At 44.5% G+C, this 19,882-nt stretch overlaps 1 protein-coding gene across 3 annotated transcripts in view; it reads left to right on the top strand.

Moving 5' to 3' along the window:
* PRKG1 (protein kinase cGMP-dependent 1) overlaps positions 1 to 19,882 on the top strand; it is a 384,521-nt gene that overhangs the window by 314,227 nt on the left and 50,412 nt on the right. For all 3 annotated transcript variants that reach the window (XM_054637121.2, XM_077183425.1, XM_054637120.2), the window contains exons 8-9: positions 3,111 to 3,176; positions 10,920 to 10,994. In XM_054637121.2, the coding sequence (XP_054493096.1) occupies positions 3,111 to 3,176; positions 10,920 to 10,994 (141 nt within the window). The remainder of the gene's footprint in view (positions 1 to 3,110; positions 3,177 to 10,919; positions 10,995 to 19,882) is intronic.

Below are 19,882 nucleotides of genomic sequence, written 5' to 3'. Positions count from 1 at the left end.
ACATTTAGAGCAAGTTATGGCAGCCTGTGGTAAAACCACGAGACAGAGGCTGAAGTATAAACTTATCTCTTCTTAAATTGAGTTGTTAACAGCTTGTCAGAAGAAAAATTGTTGTAACTTCCCAACGTGGTGAAGTTGGCTGTAAATTCCAAGGAGGAAAACAGATCTGTGCATTTCATCCCTTAAATAACATCCTCATGTTTCCATTGGTGTGGTGGCATGTCACCCTGATTTTTTCAGTTTTTCTAAGCTTTCTATGTTTACGTTCTTGTAACCAACTTTCTCACACACTTTATGTAAATAACAAATTGTTTTGTGTTCTTTTATAGAGGAGGAAAATTTGGTAGGCTGCTGGTTTGTCATTGGAGAGGTGGCACTGTCACCCTCCCATCCCCTGTCATTTTTGGAAATCTATAAATGTTAGAGTCAGAAATTCAAAAACTCTCTTTTACTTTGCATGTCCGCACTGTGTTATTTCACATCCTATAGTGATACTGGCACACCTGGGAACATTTAGGAAACTGGATTTTTGTTGCCACCTAATTCCACTGCAGGGCTAAGGAGCTGAAAAGGGCACACGAGGTCTCCTGCTGGAGCTTTTGGCCCTTTTCCACAGCCAAGGATATCCCGAGGGCTCCCAAATCCTCTCCTCTTGGGTTTCTGCGGCCCCTGCAGCAGCTGTGCCCTTTGTGCAGGTGCCCTGGCATGGAGGGAGCTGGCACCTGCCAGGGGGTGGCACAGAGCTGGGGCTGGAGGGGATCAGGAGTGCCCAGGGGAATGAGGGAGCAGCCGGGGCCATGGAGCGCCCGGGGAGCGAGGGCAGCTCCACGGACGAGGAACGCGGATTTTCGGGAAGCAGCTCCGAGGAGGAGGAGGAGGAAGGGGAGGAAGGCCAGGGAGTGTCCGAGTCAGTGCTCTCCTCTCCTCCCTGGGGTCACAGGGGGTGGTGGGGCACTGCCAGGAATTGATTAATTAATTAATTAATTGATTGTCAATATGTTCTGTCTTACACATTACAATTCTAATATCTGCTTAGTGCTGTGCTGTTGAAATAATTACTTGTATTTAATGCACTTGTAGTAATTAAACTACCTGGTTTTTTACCATTTTTTACCATTTTTACTATTTTTTACATGTTTTTTTATCATTTAATGCAGTATCTTCACTTGTCATTGCACTGGTAGTAGTTACTTTTACCTTTAAAGCTGTGCATTTACTGGGAGTAACCTCTGCATTTAATATTTTGCACTGGTAGTAATTACTTGTTTCATGTATTTACTAGTAATTAGTTTTTCATTTAATGCTGTGCACTGGGAGTAATTACCTCTGGTTTTAATGCTCTGCATTTGTAGTAGTTACTGTTTCAGTTAATCCCATGATTATTTGTTGCATTTAATGCCCTGCACTGGTAGTAACTTTTGTATTTAATGTCTTGAACTTTTAGTGGTTACTTTTCCCTTCAATGCTGTGCATTTTCCAGTAGTAACTTCTGGGTTTAATGCTTTGCACTTGCAGTAATTATTACATTTAGTGCTGCGCCCTTACAGTAATTACTCCTGCATTTGGCGCAGTTCACGTGTAGTAATTACTTCTTGCAATTAACGCCATGCACCTGTAGTAATTCCTTCTGCATTTAAAGCTGTGCACTTCCTAGTGGTTAATTTTCCCCTGAATGCTGTGCACTGGTAGGAATTACTCTTGGACTTGTAGTAATTACTCATTGCACTTAATAGCATGCACCTGCAATAGCAACTCCTGCACTGAACTCTGTGCACTTGTAGTAATTATTTGTTGTGTTTAATGCCACCTGCTTGGAACAGTTGCTCTCTCATTTAGTGCTGGGCACTTGCTGGTGGTTGCTCTTGCCTTTAATCCCCTCTTAGTAATTTCTTTCCCAATTAATGCCTTGCACTTGGAGCTTTTCATGCCATGCACTTCCAAGGTTTCATTGGCCTTTAATGCCACGGATTTCTGTACCTGCCTGTGCTGCAGCTGCTGGCCAAAGTCACCTTCTAGAAAAGGATGGGTTAATAGAAGGTAGAAGAAATTACAACAGTCCCTTGTGCATCTGAATACCTCATTTCCATTTTCATCGAAAATGTTGGAGCTGAGGCCACCAATTTGAGTGTTTTCTCCTGGTCTGTAATCATCTAAGTATAAAGGAATAAGCAAATCATGTCTGTGATCCATAAATTTACAGGGATAAATGTCTTTTTGTGGCATCTGGGATAATAGGACAAATGTGTTGAGTTTTAATGGGAATTAGTGGACACCAACAAGTTTGGATTCTCATTTTAATGGATCAATATATTGTCAAAAGCTGGCTACAGCAACTTAATGAGGAATTCAATATTATCCTTCCTTATCCTCTCTGTATTTACCCAAGTTTTAGGAGTTAATAGAGATCATTATCCACTTCTGTTCCACTACTTCTTTCTCATTGCTTTAAATTAGCACGATGTGATTTATCAGTGGGGTTAATTAGCACAAATACACACTTAATTCCAGTCCAAATAGACTCAGAGTCAGCATTGCAGCACAGGCTGGAGTATTAATGTATTTCTGCTTGCTCTGCTCTAAAGGTATGAACATGAAGAAGTTAAAGTTAATTAATGATGACCTCAAAGGGAGAGTGCATGTGCATTGCCCTTTTTTAACCATATTCCTGCTTTAATACCTCCAGTCTTTAAATGGGAATTTCTTTTTCTAACAGCACCTGTAAATCTGATTTTCTGCCTCAGTGGAAGCCTAGAGTGGTGTTCCAGCCTAAATGAATGAGGGGTGTGCAAAAGAGGGGTGTAAGTGACTGTAATCCACTTAACCTTGGGACATGGAAAGGTTGGAGGAAATTGGGATAAAGTGAGCCCAGAAAATGCAGCACTGACTCTTAAACACTGGAACAGCAAACCGACCTGATTAAAATGAATTAAATTGATTATTTTTATTAGTCTTTGAATGCTAGTCTTTTATTAGCCTAAATGGATGATGAAAACAGCAAGGAAAAGCTGTGAGAGCCAGAAATTTGTCCTCAAAGTGCTTGAAGAACCCTGTGTGTTGGAAATCAGAAGATTGTCATGGAAATAACTGGAGAAATGTGTTTTTTCTTGCAGGGAGGATGTCAGGACAGCCAACGTCATTGCAGCCGAAGCGGTCACCTGTCTGGTCATAGACAGAGAGTAAGTTCCTCCTTCTGCCTGGGGCTGGGGGAAACTCCCACTTAAACCTTTTCCAGAGCTTCATGAGAGCCTTGGATCATCTTCTCCAGAGTGGCTTCTTAATTTGGGATGATGAAGTCACAGACTTGATGAGTGGAGGGAAGGTACCCCTAAATTAGTGAGACAAAACTCAATAGTGACAATTAAAAAACTCAATAGTGACAATTAGAAAACTCAACAGTGACCATTACAAAACTCAATAGTGACAATTAGAAAACTCAACAGTGACCATTACAAAACTCAATAGTGACTATTAGAATCACAGAAAGTCCAAATTGAAATAAAGGAGAAGCTGGAATTACTGTGGAAATTCCACAGCATTTGCTCCTGGCACGTGTTGGAGCAAGGCGTTATCCCAGTCCGTGTGGGGATGGAGAGTCCTTGGGAGAAGGCCACAGCCCTGCTGGGAGCTCTGTCACTCAGAGGAGATGCAGGAGATCAGGAGAGTAAAATAATAATTTATACAGGAAGCTTGAGAGTATTAAGGGGGGTTAATCCAGAAAAAACTGTGCCTGGAAGCTCCAGTGCTGCAAATCCAGCTGCTCTCTGCAGTTACTGGGAATGGGATTAAAAAAATGACATAAAAGTGGAACATCATTCCTGGGCTGGTTTCCTGTTGTGCAGCTCTGGCACAGACCAGAACAAGACATGGACACTCCCAAGATGATGGGAATCTTTCCATGGGAATGTGCTAAGGATCTGTGAAACCCACAGAGAGGGTGAACAGGTGTTGACTTTTCACTGCCTCCCCCCATGCAGGAGCCCCAAGAAACCTGCAGGAGGGAGCCAGAAACTGTGGAATAATGAGAAAAAAAATGCTGATGTTGGAAAGGAAAATAAACCCATTGGATTTTTGAAGTATGTAGGACCCACCTGTGGGCTTGGAGCTTTTAGAGCAGTGTGGATTGTTGGGGTGTCTGGGCAGGAGCTGGATCCATGATCCCTGTGGACCTCTAGAAGTGATTCTGGAGCCCTTCTTGTGTTCTGGTGGGAGATGGGATTCTGTGCTCCTTTAGGGCTGATCTCCATCCCCTCAGTCCTGCTGGAACACCAGTGGTTTGTGTTATCTCACAAGCCACCATTTCTGTAAATCCAGTGTTCTGTACAGGCTGAGCTGGGGAAAACCTTCAGAAATCCTGATAAGTTCTGATTTATGTTAATTCTTAATTGCAAAACCCATGGTCTGTCCATTGAACACAGGTGGGGAACACCTGAGGGCTCCTTTCTCAGCCTCGTAGGTAAAACCTGCACCCTCCCTTCTCATGCTGAGGGGCAAAGAGAAGAAGAAGAATTTGATTATTTAGCAAGACAATATTTTGATAATATTTTTGCTTTTAACAATTAGATAATTTAGCAATCATTAATTCAGGGAAATGAAAAGCAATGAATAATTTACACTTTTTTTTTTACACTTTTGCAGAAGGTATTTTTGGTTTGCACTGTGAGAGTTAAAAACCCCAAATAATTCAAGTCACTCATTCCTGATAATTTCCCAAACTGTTCCTTTCCTTGTCTCCTGTGCCTTGTCCTCAGCATTCAGTGCCCTTGAAATAGTAAGGAAGTACAAGTTAAATTTAAACTGATGAAGCTGTGGTTAATCTACCTCAGAGAATCTATTAACACTGTGCAATTAGCAGAGTAACACTATTTTAAAAATTCTTATTTATAGGGCAAGAAAAGTGACCCTATTGATAGCCCTATTTATAGCTCAGAGCAGGCTGTCCTGTGTCCTGGCCAGGGCTGAATTTCATGTCCCAGCTCTTCCTAAGGCTGTTATTTTATAGGAATGACAACAGCAGGAGCATCATTTCATGTGGAGATAAACTCCCAGGACTTGTGGCAATTTGGGAAATTGGCTGAGGAAAAAAGAACCAATTTTTTATATCCAGACAGAGCAAATTTTTACATCTTTTGGGTTGTGGTGGTGGATGAGAACGTTGAGTGACACGGGAGGCGGCACTGGGAGCAGGGAGTGGGTGTTCCCTGCAGCTGGAATTTGTTCCATGCAGCAGGAGGGGTGACACAAGTCACTGAGGCTGCCAAATATTTTCCTTTTCCCAGACAAGCTCTTTGCCTAATCAGATGGAACCACTGAAGCAGCAATTTCCATGCTCTGTGGGTGTCCCCATCTGAAGCAGCTCAGCAAAACTGGTGCTGCAGTTTCAAAAAAACAAGTGGTGGGAAAAGACCTTTTCCTTAACACATGGGATTCCTGGAGAATTCCAGCCTCACTGACCAGTATCACCCACTGGAATTATCTACAGCAGGGCAACTCTTCCCAATTCCTTGTGGAAGGCTTCCCAAGGCATCCAAAAATTGTTCCAGCTGCCACATCTCATTAACAAAGTCAATCACACCTTGGTGCCACAGGAAGTTATCCCTAAGGGAGGCATGAGCCTGGCTCTGGATTTGCCAATTTTCCCAGCAATTTTAGGGCTGGTTTGGCTACTGCAGGGTTCGTAGTTTGGGGGTAAATAATAGGGGAAACTCATCACAGGGATGAGCCAGGAACTGTGGGCAAATTGGGTTGGAGAAGGGAATTGCTGAAGTTGGGTTGGAGAAGGGAATTGCTTAAGTTGGGTTGGCTCTGGATTTGCCAATTTTTCCAGCAATTTTAGGGCTGGTTTAGCTGCTGCAGTGTTTGTAGTTTAGGGGTGAATAATGTGGGAATCTTGCATCACAGGGATGAGCCAGGAGCTCTGGGCAAGTTGGGTTGGAGAAGGGAATTGCTTAAGTTGAGTTGGAGAAGGGAATTGCTTAAGCATGGCAGGAGGGAATGCTTTGCCCAAAAGGATCTCTGGAATTTAAAAAATATGTATAAAATGGCTACAGGGCTGAAGCAGCAGGAGTGGGAAATACCGTGAGGGAAGTCAAACTGGAGCTCATGATGGGTCTTTAATTACCAGATGATGTTGGTGCTGCCTTGCTTTTTAATTTCCTTGTGAAACAAGAGGGCTCTTCCAGTCTCAAAAACACCCCAAAGACTCCCAAAAAGTTGTACATCTATTTTTGCCAATCTAGGAAGATGTGCTTTGCAAAGTGCATTTCCAGCATCCTTTTCTGGCATAGGAATGAGCAAAATCCTGATCTAACAGTGAAAACAACCTGCAGGAAGCATTTGTTGCATCCCATGGACTTTGTTCCCACTTGTCCTTGTCCTGAAAATATTTGTTACAAAAAGTATTGGCATTTTTTCCCATCTTGCAGTTGTGTTTTCGAGTCCCTTGCTTTACTGGAATAATGAATTTCAGTGGGATTTGGTCCTTAATGTTCTTAATCCTTCCCTGTGAGGGTGGGGAGGCCCTGGCACAGATTCCCAGAGAAGCTGTGGATGCCTCTGGATCTCTGGAAGTGTCCAAGACCAGGCTGGATGGGGCTTGGAGCACCCTGGGATAGTGGAAGGTGTCCCTGCCCATGGCACTGGATGGGCTTTAAGGTCCCTTCCAACTCAAACTTTTCTAGGAATTCTATGGTTCCCATTGGGAGCACCATTCATTTTGGTCCCCCAAGGAAGGAAGACAAAAATATGTGTAGTCCTACCTGGTCAGGTGTATTTGAAAGAAAGAACTTGGAAATCAGAAAGGAAACATTCCAAGGAATTTCCCATTATCATAAAAATTTCAACACAGAAGAGGAGGTACAGTAATCCAGTGGAGAAGAGGAAGTGGGAGGGTGCCAAGGGTGAGGAAATGAGGTGGCAGCCCTGTGAGGGAGCATAGCAAGGCTCCATGCTCAAGCTCTTGGGTGAGTTGGGATTGATTTAGCCAATGTTCTTCCTGCCATGGAGCACAGACCCAACCATGGGCTTAGGGAATTGGCTTGGAAACTTCAACAAACTCCACACAGCATTCATGTGAGTTGTGACAAAAAAGGCCAGCTGGATATCTGATCATCTGAGGGAATTTGGAGAAGGCTTTGGGTACTTGAGGAGCCACGCAGCTCATTGCAGCCCCACCATTTCCTGCTGCTCAAACCTCCACTCTGGGAACACACATTCATATTTCACAGCACCTCTCAGATGGTTTTAAGGCATTTTTATTTCCAAGTGCTTTTTTTTAACATTTATTTACAATTCATGGACTTTCTGTCTTTAGGACTTGCCTTGACCCTACAAGATCAAGGCTGTTGTTAATGAAGTTTTTCCTGTGGTGGCACTGCAGGAATTCATCCTCTGGGAAAAAAGTTACTCTGGGAGCTGCTCAATGGTGCTGCCTCCAAATTGTTCTGAGCTTGGCCTTGTCAGAGCTCATCCTGGTGAATTTCCAGGCTCCTTGGAGGCGTTATTAGATTTGTTCCAGAAGTACAGTTGGGGAGAAGTTAACAAATATGTGCTGGATTTGACGGATTGGCCCTTTAGGAACTTGTCTGTAAAAGGTCTTCTGATAAAAATGGTGCAGACATACCTTGAGCATCTGTTCTGTGGATCAGTTTGAATAAAGATGCACAGACAGACTTCACTTGTAGCCCCTTTGTATGGAGAGAAAACAGGAGGGAAAGGCTCCAAACTCATTCCTGACGTTTGGATCATCACCGGCACCCTCAGGTACAAGTTGGTGCCACTCTATAATTCTTTTTTTTTTTTTTTCCACCTACCTACCTCTTGAAACTGTGAAAGTGTTTGAAAGTGTTTGTGGCTGCTCCTGAACTGTCGGAATATTTACACTGAGGTTGATCCAGGTTCATCTTTTATTTATATGGGATTTTTTTCCCCTCAATATAATTTATTTATGGTGCCAACAATGTTTTCCTGGAGCTCGGAGATTTAGCAGCACTGTGGGTGTTGGGAGGACAAAATTGCCTCATGCAAATGGAGAGAGAGAGGAGCTGATGGATCAGAGCCAGAACAACTCAAAGCCCAGCTGCTGCTGACAGAGAGTTACAGAATTACCTGGAATTTACTCCAAATGCTGTTTTTCCAGATTCTTGTCTTCTTCAGCTGCACATATCAAGAGGATGCACGTTTTTTTAAGGAAACATTTTAAATATTTCAGTTATTTTCTGCTTTTCCACTTTGCATTTCCTATTTTTGTCTGTGTTTCAAAGCCTGGGTTTGATTTTTTTTTTCAGGGAGGGCTGTGAGGTGTCAACAAAGGGTATTGGTTCGGCCCTCCTGGCAAGGGAAATTGGAGAAAAATGAAATAAAAAAGTATTATCCTGGCATGACTGACCCCATATAAGCTGAGCCGAGCTCTTTCAGTGGAGATTTTAGGGTTTGCTGCTCTGCTGTTTCTCCCAGTCAGAGCAAAGTTTATCCATGGAGAAAATTGGTTATGAGGAGAGAATAGAAAGAACGAAGAGAAAAGGCCAGGGGGAGAAAGAAACCCGAGCAGTTTCTGATTGAATTCTGGGACTGAGCTGAGACTTCAGCAATGTTGAGATGGGCAATAAAAAAGGGACTCAAGTGAACTTTGATAGCTTGCCCAGTGCTAAATCTGGCTTAAAATTTTTAATAAAAATTAAGGGGTTTAGAGAAACTGTTGTTGCTCCTTTCAGTGACTTTTTCTTCTTTGCTGTTTCACTAGAATAGATTTATTTGCATTGCCAAAAAAAAAAAGGGTATTTTTAACCCTGCCACATTTTCCTAAGCTAATCAAGCCTAAATCACAATATAGGGCTTAGGTAATGTCTTATGGCCTTCCAGGATGATGCTACTGTGTTAATTAATTGCCTAAATACCTGTTTGGGATGCAATAAGGCATTAACACCCCAGTCCTGTTTTTGTCTCACTGTCACTTTCCAAGGTTTGGCTTCATCCTGTGGCACATTCCCAGCAGCAGGAAGATAAAACCTGAGGTGCTGAAGGAGCTGAGATATTCCTGTTTTCACTGCTGAGCAAGGAATTTGGGGTTGAAAAGTTACTCCCATTATTAACACATCCTAATATTAAAAATATTAGTAATTACCAGATTGGTTAAAAACCACTAACATGAGTTTATGTGAGGGCAAAGGGTTTGTGCCTTCTCTTCCTCATTAATGAATTAATTAATTTGCTTGCAAAAACGATTTTCTTGATTGTATTATTTAAAATGTAATGAATTAAGTGGAGTGGAAGATTGGGGAAATTGGTGTGGGCAGAGGGCATTTCCTGAGCTGGAATTCCCAGCAGAGAATCCCAGGATGGGTCAGTTTGGAAGGGCCCACAGTGGGCACCTGGTGGCACCTCCCTGCTCCAGCAGGGCCAGAGCACAGGGTTGTGTGCACACAGCTCTGGAATAGCCCCAGGAAGGAGAATTCCTCTGGAAAAGCCCTTCCAGCAGCTCCAGATCCAAACCAGCTCTCCCAGTTGTCACCTCCTGCCCCACAGTGATGGGGAAAATGCAGCTTTTTCCAACAGGATAATTGTGCCTCCCTAGGTTCTGCCCTAAGTGCTGTCTCCACACATCCAGGGGGTGCATTCCATGGGGTCAGGCATCTCCTGAAGGACCCTCTCAGGACTGTCAGTGTGTCTGAGCCACCCAGGGTCCCATCATTCCTGTCCCAGGAACACTGAGTATCCCAGCTCACCCCATGCCTGGCAGGACATTGCATTTCCCCAGCTGCCCTGGCTTTGCCTCACCTGCTCAGTGCCATTCATTCTCTTTGATCCTACAAATCCTCCTTGAGAAAGGGCCATATTAAACATCCCCTTCTTATTCCTTATGTCAGAAATGTGGCTTTTTCTTTTATTTTTTTCAATGTTTCAGTTCATTTTTTGGTCAACTTAGAGCAATTCCTTTTCTTGAGCTCCGTGTTTCGTGCCTCAGGAGTGTCAGGAGCACAGAAGAATTGCAGGGTTTTCATTTGTGAGGCTGTGACATTAAGGCAGAGATCAGTCAAGAGACTCTGGTTTGCAGCAGTTCATCTTTTCAAATTCTTCTTCCTTGAAAAAAAAAGAAAACCTGTGTGGCACAGACCCAGACTGGGAATACTGGAATTGGATAGTAGAAAGTAGCTTTTCACCTGGAATATTTTTGTTTCAAGGCATTCACTGATTTCAGTTATTAATTTCTGGTTCTTCATGGAATCCCAGAATGGTTTGGGATGGAAGGGATATTAAGGATCATCCAGTTCCATGCCCTCCCATGGGCAGGGACACCTTTCACTGTCCCAGGCTGCTCCAAGCCCCAAAGTCCAGCCTGGCTTTGGGCACTGCCAGGGATTCAGGGGCAGCCCCAGCTACTCTGGGAATTCTGTGCCAGAGCCTCCCCACCCTCCCAGGGAACAATTCCTTCCCAATATCCTGAATTCCCTCTCTTTCAGTTTGAACCCCCTTTGACATGTTTTTGGATTCTCTTTCTCTAAAGATGAGAAAGCTGGGATCCAGAGGTGAACATTTCACTTTGGAAGCAGAGGGATTTACAGGGTTCCTGGTTGGAGGACAGGGATGTGATTGTTGAGGTGCCCCCAGCAGCCACATTTACTCTGAAACTTCTGCTGGAGGGTGAAAACCTTCAGCAGCCATTTCAGTGGGCTGGATCAATAATTTTGGATCTTCTTGGCATTGGTTTCTGCATCTCCAGCATTTCTGAGATCTGGGCCTGCTGGGTCACCAGCATCAAGATCCAGCCCTGCTTGCTGCCAAAAGGCCACACTGGATTTCTTGGCTCCCAGGTGGAATCTGTTCGGGTTCAGTGGTGGACCTGGTGGGACTGGATGATCTTCAGGGTATTTCCAGCCTTGATGTTTCTGTGATTTTCCTCTCAAAGTGTCCCTTTGTCTTTACAGCTCCTTCAAGCACCTGATCGGGGGCCTGGACGATGTCTCCAACAAAGCCTATGAGGATGCAGAAGCAAAAGCAAAGTAAGTGTTCAGCATCAGGTGAGGTCAAACTTCTGTTTTTTGATGGTACACCTCTGGAATTCCCAAAAAACCCCTCCTTGTTCTCCATGCAATAGTACCAAAGAGCTTAAAAAGGAGAGATTTCTCCTGTGGATGGAGGAATTTTCTTCCTCGTGTCTCCCTGGTTCTCCCCATGAATATGGAGATGGGTCTCCTCTGGTGAGTGCCCAAAGCCAGGTGGTCCCAAGGTCTTGCTCAATCACAATATTTGAATCCAGAAATCCTCTTGAAATATTGAGGTGAGAAATATATTGTGATGTGAGAAACTCTAGATCTTGGAATTGCAGTTGAGGGAATTGTCGTTGAGGGAATTGTTGTTGAGGGAATTGTTGTTGAAGATATTTAATTTCTTTAGAGAGCTCTGACCTTTCTCAAATACCTTCCAAAGTCAAACTTGTTCTGAGGCAAAGGATGGGCAGTGGAATTTGTCATTTGAGGATAAAAACTAGAGCTGCCTTGATGTGAAGCAATATATTCATCTGAGGTCCACAATAAATATTCATCCCTTTCAGAAGGGAGCTGTAGAGTATTAGATTAAAATATTTTTAAAACCCCCACTTTTTATTAATTCTTGAGCTGCAATTTGATTTTAATCTGTAATCTTTGAGCTCTGATTCTATCCCAATGATTAAAGCTTTTCAAGAGGATCCTGTTCTTCTTTGGGAGATGCTCAATATCAACCAAACACAATTGAAAGGCAGAAGTTGTTGAAAAGAAAATTAAATTTGCTCTATACAAATTTTCTTTACTTTTCCTCCCTCTCAATTATTTTGCTTTTATGGGGATTTTTTCCATAGCAGATGAAAGAAGGGGGGGAAGTGTTTTCTCAAAGTCAAATGCTCTGAGTGACTGCTTAAATTGCAGATTCCAATGGGGTTATACATAGAAACTTCTCATTAAACCACAGGGGTTGGAATGGTGTCTGCTGAAGGTATTGGGCACCTCTGTGGAGAGAAGTGAGAATTCCCAGTTAAGTATTGATTAAAAATAACTCTTGGTCTGTTTCAGAAACTGAGATCCATCTCAAAAGTCTTCAGTTCATAAGCAAAACTTGTTAATCCTGCAAAATACCCATAGATAATTTCTCTTTTCTTATATTTGAGTGATCTTTGAAATATCTAATTGATTTTAAGGTATCTAAAGGGTTGCATTTTAGATTGGTATAATATTTCCCTGCCTCAGATCAAATGTGAGCTTCCTTCTCATAAAGAGTTCCATTAAAAAGGTTGAATTCCCTAAATTCTTGTTGACCCAATTAAAAAAGTGGGAGACTATCAACTTCCTTTACCATCCCCAAAAAAAGGGGATTTGGGGCGTGGAATGCTTCAGATAGATGATCCCAAACATCACATGGTCATTCAATTATTATTTTATATTAATTTTTGAGTGTTCCTATTTGGGTTATATTGATTTCCATTGGAGCAGAAGGGAAGAAAACATTGGGAATAACACTGGGGAATTTTGGGTTGGGTCATAAACAATGTCATGGTCACAGAAGGTTTTTGAAGGTGCCACCACAACCCATTAGCACCAAGAAAAATGTGCCCTTCCCACTTCTATAATGTTGAGTATTTGTTATCCCAGGAATGTTGGGGATGCAGGTTGAGGAGATTTTGAGGGTAGTTCAGGGAATTTTAGGATCTGCTGTACAATGTAGGGGAAGCTGCAGTTTGGGACCTCTTTGGAAGAAACTCTTCCTTTTGGGAGCCACTGGGTTTTGACCTTCACATTTTTGACCCTTCATCTTCTCCACTCCTTTCCTCCTAATGCCAAGTGTTTCATCCCAGTGGAAGGGCAGGGCCCTGCTGATGGAGGAATTGTTCCCTAAAAGGCTGAACCAAATTTTCATAACAACTTCTTTATCTTCAAACTCAGAGGCCCGTGCTGGAGCCCTGTCACTGCAGAGTGGGGGTGACAGTGACATTATTGTCACATCTTGACATTTTGCCTCAGAGCAGTAGGGATCAGTGTTGTCTGCCTGGAAAAACATCCAAGAAAAAGGAATGCCCTATTGAAAAACAGAGTATTGAGCAGTTAAATTCCATATTCCTGTTTGCTGGGCTCCTTGAAAGCCAGCAGAAAGATGGATAGAGGAGGGAAAAATTGTAAAGTTCCTTGGGGAGAGAGCCCAGAAGAATTGTGAGCCCTTCCAGAAAGTTTTGGTGTTCCAGAGTTACCTCTCAAGGCAAAACTCCTTGGGAGAAAAGTCTCCTTGGCAGCAAGTTTAACCTGGATTCCTCTGCAAGCAGCAGTTAATTAGCTCCAGCTAATTGTCCTTCAAGGGCCTATTTTTTCCAAGGGGAGGTTTGTGGTAGGGAAGAACTGGGAACATAAAACGTGGGCAGGTTTGTGAGGCTTTATGCAAATCCCATGGAATGTTTTTGCTCGTCTTTTTTTAGCTCCCATCTCCTTTTCAGAGCTCACTGCCAGCTGGGAAAAGGCCTTGGGATGCCTCCTGTGGATCAAATGGATCAGGATGACCAAGGGCAGCTTGGGCAGGATTGGTGTAGTGGGAGGTGGAAGGGGTTGGAACCAGATGGGCCTTTGAGGTCCCTTCCAACCCAAACCATTTTAGGACTGTAAATGCCTACAAAATTAGTGGCACTGGGGTTTTTCTCCCCATTTCCATGCTGGAGCACATCCCTGGAGTCACAGAGCTCAGGGCATGGCTGAGAGGATGTTAGGCAGAAGTTACAGGCTTGAAATATCTTTCCATGTATCCATCTGTCCTCCAGGCCTGGAGGAGCTGAGCTATTTATTGAGTTTGTTCTTATTTTAGAGGAGTTTTCCTGCTTTTTGTCAGCTTGGGGTTGGCAGTTCCCTTTAATGTCCATCCTTGGTGTTCCCTCTCTTAAATCAGCAATTGCAGACACGTCATCTGTGAGACCAAGATTTTAATTGTAGGCTATGATTTTAATTATAGGATTGTGCAGACTATAATATGAATTATAATATTCTACTCCTTGAATGTATTCAAATGACTTAATGAATTAATTAACTAATGGATATTATAGTTGCCTCCTAAAAAGGGAAGGAGAGAGGCAAATTTGCTTCATGCTCTGAGGAAATGGGAGTCTAGAAGACTCCCAGTGTCCCAGTGCCAGGGGCCCAGCCACGGTGGCATTTAGGGCATGAAGGAGATGCCCAAATCATCAGGATTATCTCAGTGTAGGTTGCTTCCAGATGGAGCCACTCCAGCAGCTTCCATAAATCCAGGAGGACACAGGAGGGTGGCTTCTGCTGCAGCTGGTGGTGCCAAGTGGGGCGAGGTTCAGTGACCCCCTTTGCTCAGGGCACACCAATCCCTCCTGCTGGGCTCTTCCCAACCCAGGAACTCTTGGCATTGATCCTGTGCAATTATTGGACCCTTACCAAGGCTGGAGAGGTTCCTCTCTAGCTGGTGGCACCTTTCCATGGCAGTGCTGTGGCACAGCCACACCACTGAGGTGTCCCTTGCCACCCAGCTGGGACAGCTGGCACTGCCTGGTGTGCCCAGCCGAGCACAGCCCCCAGAGGCACTGTCCCAGTGCTCCCACCACATTCCCAGCTGGCTCCCAGTGCCCATCTCCTGTGGCAGCAGGGATTGGGATTGATCCCCAGCTGAAGCCTTGGTGCCTTGAGAAGGCTGGCCTAGAGCAGAGGCCAGACAGAGCTAAAGAATAAAGCAGGGATTTATTAAAAGGATCTCCTCCATGGATCCACCTTGGGCAGCACAAGAGCCCAGCCAGGGCTGCACCCAAGGTGAACCAAAATGGGCACAAAATGGACACCTGGTCACAGGGTCGTCACTTTGATCAGTTCTGCTCCATTTGCATATTGGAGTTCATTGTCCAATTACAGCTTTAGCCCCTGCAGTCCCATCCTTTTTCTTTTTCTCTCTCCAGCCCACATTGTTTGTGCTCTTGGGCCTGAGATTTGGATCATTTGTCCTTGGTCCCCAGCTGGAGCAGGAATTGTTTTGTCTCCCTGCTCTATGCACAGAGCTCACCATCCCTTAGTGTGAAGACAGACCCACACACTAAAGCAGCACAGAGTCTGAAAAAAAGCTGAAACCTGAGGCATCAGAATAACCAACAAACCTTAAAATACTTCACAGCTTGGCTTGGCCATGCTGTGTATTTGTATTTTAAGCAGGACAAAGAGTTTGTTAGGGTGAGGAGATGACAACTTTGCTTCCTGCTGCCATTTTCTTCCAATCCAAAACACCCATGGAAGGAGCTTGGGACAGAGTTAAACCAAATGGATCCACCTTGGGCAGCACAAGAGCGCAGCCAGGGCTGCACCCAAGGTGAACCAAAATGGGCACAAAATGGACACCTGGTCACGGGGTCTCTCATTTTAATAAGTTCTGCTCCATTTGTATCTTGGAGTTAATAGTCCAATTCCAGCTTCAGGTTATGAAGTCCCATCCTTCTCATTTTTCTCTCTTCACCATTGTTTATACTTTTTGGCCTGGAGCTTGTAACAGTTGTCCTTGGTCTCAAGTTGGAGAAGGATTGTTTTGTCTAACTACCCTGTGAAGAGAACTTGCTAACACTCCATATGAAGCTCAGAGTTACATACTAAAGCAGCACAGAATCTGAAAAATATGAAAGCTACGACTTAAGGCATCAGCCTGGACTCTGGTGCCTTCACGCTGTTGCTCCAAGCTCTCTGCAGGTAGAGGTTGTTCTGACTGCACTTCTCCCTTGTTTTGTTTCCCATCCCAGCTGAATGGCAGCCCTGGGGAATGTCTGGATACTCACAGCCAAAATCAGCTGCTTTTCCCAGAGCTTGAGGGGACAGGGACCTTTATTTAGTGTATGATGCCTTTCCATGTCCTTGCAGCCCCAGGGCCCTTCATCTTTCTGGAGCTGTGTTTTAATGAAGAGCTTCATTAACAGTTGGACTCAGAGATCTGAGAGCTGTATTCCAACCTGAATGATTCTGTTCAAACCTTTTGTTTCAGTCCCCTTTCCTAGTTCTCTTTTTCAGTCCCTGAGATGTCCTTTTTTTCACCTTACACCCCCTCTCTCACTCCATTTATTCATAAAAGAGCATCCCAGGAGTTCATTGACTTAATTTTGCTGCAGAGGGTGGTTATGAATATTTTCCCTTTTATATACCTATGGAAATGAAACTACAAAGATATCTAAGGAAAAGAAATAAAGGGTAAGAGGAGAGAGAGTAGAGGAAAGATCCCACCATCCAGAAATGAGACTTGGTTGTTGCAATTTTGATGTGTGTGGGTCCAAGTGATGGTCACAGTCTTGATCCAGTGAGGATGAGGAAACACTGAGGCTGGATTGGCCCTTCAGCTCTGTAAAAGGGAGCAGAAACCAGCTTATTTTCATGGAAACTCCTGCTTTGGTGTGATGGAAAACCTTGGGAAAGCTTTGCCTGCAGATGCTGCCTCTGCAGGGCTCTGTCCAGCCTGCTGGGTTGGACATCCAGCCTGCCCTGGGGCTGTGTGGCTAAAACAGCCCTGAGTGTTAGGGAAGGATGGTTTTATTTTGTTTAGAAATGCAGCTGAGATAGATTTTAACCCCTGCCAGAAGGGAAATGGGCAGAGTTAGGGTTCCAAAACGGGAGCTGCCAGTTAAAGAGGATGATTTAGTGAGGATCTGACTTGGTGCTGGGCTGGAAAACTTTGGCTGAAACAATCCACCAAGGCATGGAAAGTCATTTTTCCTCCAAGAGACAGAATTTGCTGGCTTTGCAGCACCATGGAGCTGTGCTGAGGGGCTCCATCCCCCTCTGTGTCCCTTGTTCCCTGAATTAGGGACCATCTGGGAAGCAGCTTTTGCCTTGGCTATCCATGGTGCCAGACTGGGGAGAAATCCTGTGGGATGTGCAAAAAGCTGGCAAAAAGCTCCTCAGGGCTATAAAAAGAGGTTGCAGTCATTTCTTTTAAGCTGTGTAAATAATTAAAACCCTTCTCCTCTCTGGTGAGGGCTGTGTGGAAACAACAACTGATCATCAATACCTGCTCAGTTTGTGTGAGCTGGAACATTTAATATTCAGAAAAACTGAGATTTTAGGTGGCATTACTTGGCCTCTAATATGGAAAAGCTTTTTCTCTTCCTGCTGGAGAGTTTTGCTTTTCCCAGCATTCAGCCTTAAATGATTTGTCATTCCATCCTGAAGCCACTGCTAGTTTGTATCCACCTCTGTCACATTTTCCTGATTGGTGGAATAAATAGGGCTGGAATTAGAAAACATCTCAGAAATCATTTGAAAATGTGAGAGCCCAGCAAGAGAGCATGCAGGGTGATGTCCCTAAGTGAAGGTAAATGCTAAATATGACTTTGTTTATTGAGGGGGACTTGCTGTTTGTTTGCAGACTTGAATTATTCACACAGAGACCACACCAGGCAGACTTGGTGGCTGCTTCCCTCTGGAGAAAGAGCCCTGGGAATGCTCTGTCACCCACCAGGGATATGTGAATGACCTTTTGAAAGCCAGGTTGTTTTATTTAGGTAATAATCTCTGTGCTCTCCCCTTGCTCAGCTGACCTTTGGATGTGATAATGGGCTGGGGCATGGCAGATGGTGTGGAAAAGTCAGGGCCTCTGAAGGGGGCAGCTCTCCCAACAGCTGGCTGCATTTCTTTATGGAATTGGGGCTGTCCTCTTTGTTTTATGGAATTAGAGCTGTCCTGAGGAAGCAAAACTGCAGCAGAAATAAATCATCCTTAGGATAACAAATTCCAGGGGGAGCAGAAATGCAATGTGGACACCTCCATGTGCATGGCCATTCCAGCTGCACGTGGTGGGAGCACCTGATGGTCTGGGCCTTGGAAATATCAACCATTCCTGTGGCATGGATGGGAATCCTTCTCTCAGGAGCTGCTGGGAATACTCTGCTAATCCCAGAGCTCTGTGCAGTGCTGGCTTGGTGCTTTAACCAGAAACCTTGGCCAGTTTTGGGGGAGTAAAGGCAAAGGCAGCATTAAAACATTGCCATGCACCCCTGGTGGTGTAAATTGGTTGTCCAGCACATTTTGGAGCTGTCCTGAAGGTTTATCTAAACAGCTTTTAAGGATGACACCACTGGAAGTTGGGCTATTTCTGTCCTGCTGTTATCTGCCGACTTAAATAACAGGGAGGCACTTGAACAAAATGTGTAATCCAAATAAAACTGAGTGATACTGCTGCTACAGGGAAACAGTGATTTTGGAACTGCTGGGAACAGGTGGGAGATCATTTGTGCCTTTCCCAGAGCTGCAGTTCTGTGTTAGTCCAGTTCTGCTTGGCTCTGCCTCAGCAGCTCCAACAAGTTCAGACCTCACTTTTATACCCAAGAGTTTGTAAGGGGAAGGGAAGAAGGAGATGTAGAGCCAGTGAGAGATGAAGGGCAAGTATGTTGCTGGTGCTGGTACCCAGGGAAGGCCTGGCAGGAGAAGATTTGGGCCCCAGAGGGAGGCACCAGGGTAGGAGGTGGTACAGTATTGTCTCCCTGATTTCAAATTGTCTTGGCAAAGGCATTGCCAGGTAAAGAAGTTTCTTCCCATTGACCCAAAACACTTCCCAGGCCAGGATTTATGGGAGTAGCTCCAAGGTTTGGGACTGCTGGTTGTTTTAACTCAGGGAGAGGGGAAGGAGCAGAGGGTGGAGGTTCCTATTTCAAAATGAGTGAATATTCGTTGTTCTCCCTGCCAGCATCAGTGAGTGTGGTACCCAGAAACTGCCCACCAAATTCAGCTGACCCCAGGACAGAAATTGTGTCACACTGGGAGATGAAATACAATCACCCAGCTGTGAAATGGAAGAATTTAATCCCACTTTAAGTGAAAAACACAGTGTAGCCTTAACTCCAAAGCTGCTGCAGACCTCCATCTCACCAAAACAGCTGAGCCACCCTTTTCCATCTTCTTTGTAGAAAACAATCACTTTTCCTGAGGGCTCAGATTGCTGTCCATACACAGCTTCCAGTGTAAATGCAGTCCCTGTTCCACTCAGGATTTCTACCCCATCTCAGCCTTACCTGGGGAGCCCCTTCCAGGGCCTAAAGGGGCTCCAGGAGAGCTGGAGAGGGACTGGGGACAAGGCATGGAGGGACAGGACACAGGGAATGGCTCCCAGTGCCAGAGGGCAGGGCTGGATGGGACATTGGGAATGAGGAATTGTTCCCTGGCAGGGTGGGCAGGCCCTGGCACAGGGTGCCCAGAGCAGCTGGGGCTGCCCCTGCATCCCTGGCAGTGCCCAAGGCCAGGCTGGAGCAGCCTGGGACAGTGGAAGGTGTCCCTGCCCATGGCAGGGGTGGCACTGGATGATCCTTAATATCCCTTCCATTCCAAACCATTCTGGGATTCTAGGAAAGTATTCCAGGACAGGTCCATGCCTTTCCTGCTCCCAGCTGTGGGACCCACAGGATGATGCTGCTGTTGTTGGGATCACCAGGAAGGTGCCAGCCTCCCATGACAGTAATATATACCATAACACTGAGTAATGGAGGTTTATTTATGTTATTATTATGTTATTTTGTTACTCTTACTATTATGACTGTTATTATTACTATTACTATTATTACTACTACTACTTTATTATTATTATTATTATTATTATTATTATTATTATTACTACTACTACTACTACTACTATTATTACTATTATTACTAATTTTTTTCTCATGTGCTTGTTTGCAGCACATGAGAATGCCAGACAACTTGGAATGCCAGAATGGTTTAGGTTGGAAAGGACCTTAAAGCCCATCCAGTTCCATGGGCTAGGACACCTTCCACTGATCCCAGGTTGCTCCAAGTCCATCCAGCCTGGCCTTGGAGCAGATTTAGGGCATCCCAAACCCCACACTAGACATTGCACTTGGTTTTCCTGGCTTTGCTCTGCTCCACTTACATTGATTTGCCCT

Source organism: Agelaius phoeniceus, chromosome 9 (genome assembly GCF_051311805.1).
Source record: "Agelaius phoeniceus isolate bAgePho1 chromosome 9, bAgePho1.hap1, whole genome shotgun sequence".
NCBI lineage: Eukaryota > Metazoa > Chordata > Aves > Passeriformes > Icteridae > Agelaius > Agelaius phoeniceus.
This window is presented reverse-complemented; position numbering and strand designations above follow the sequence as displayed.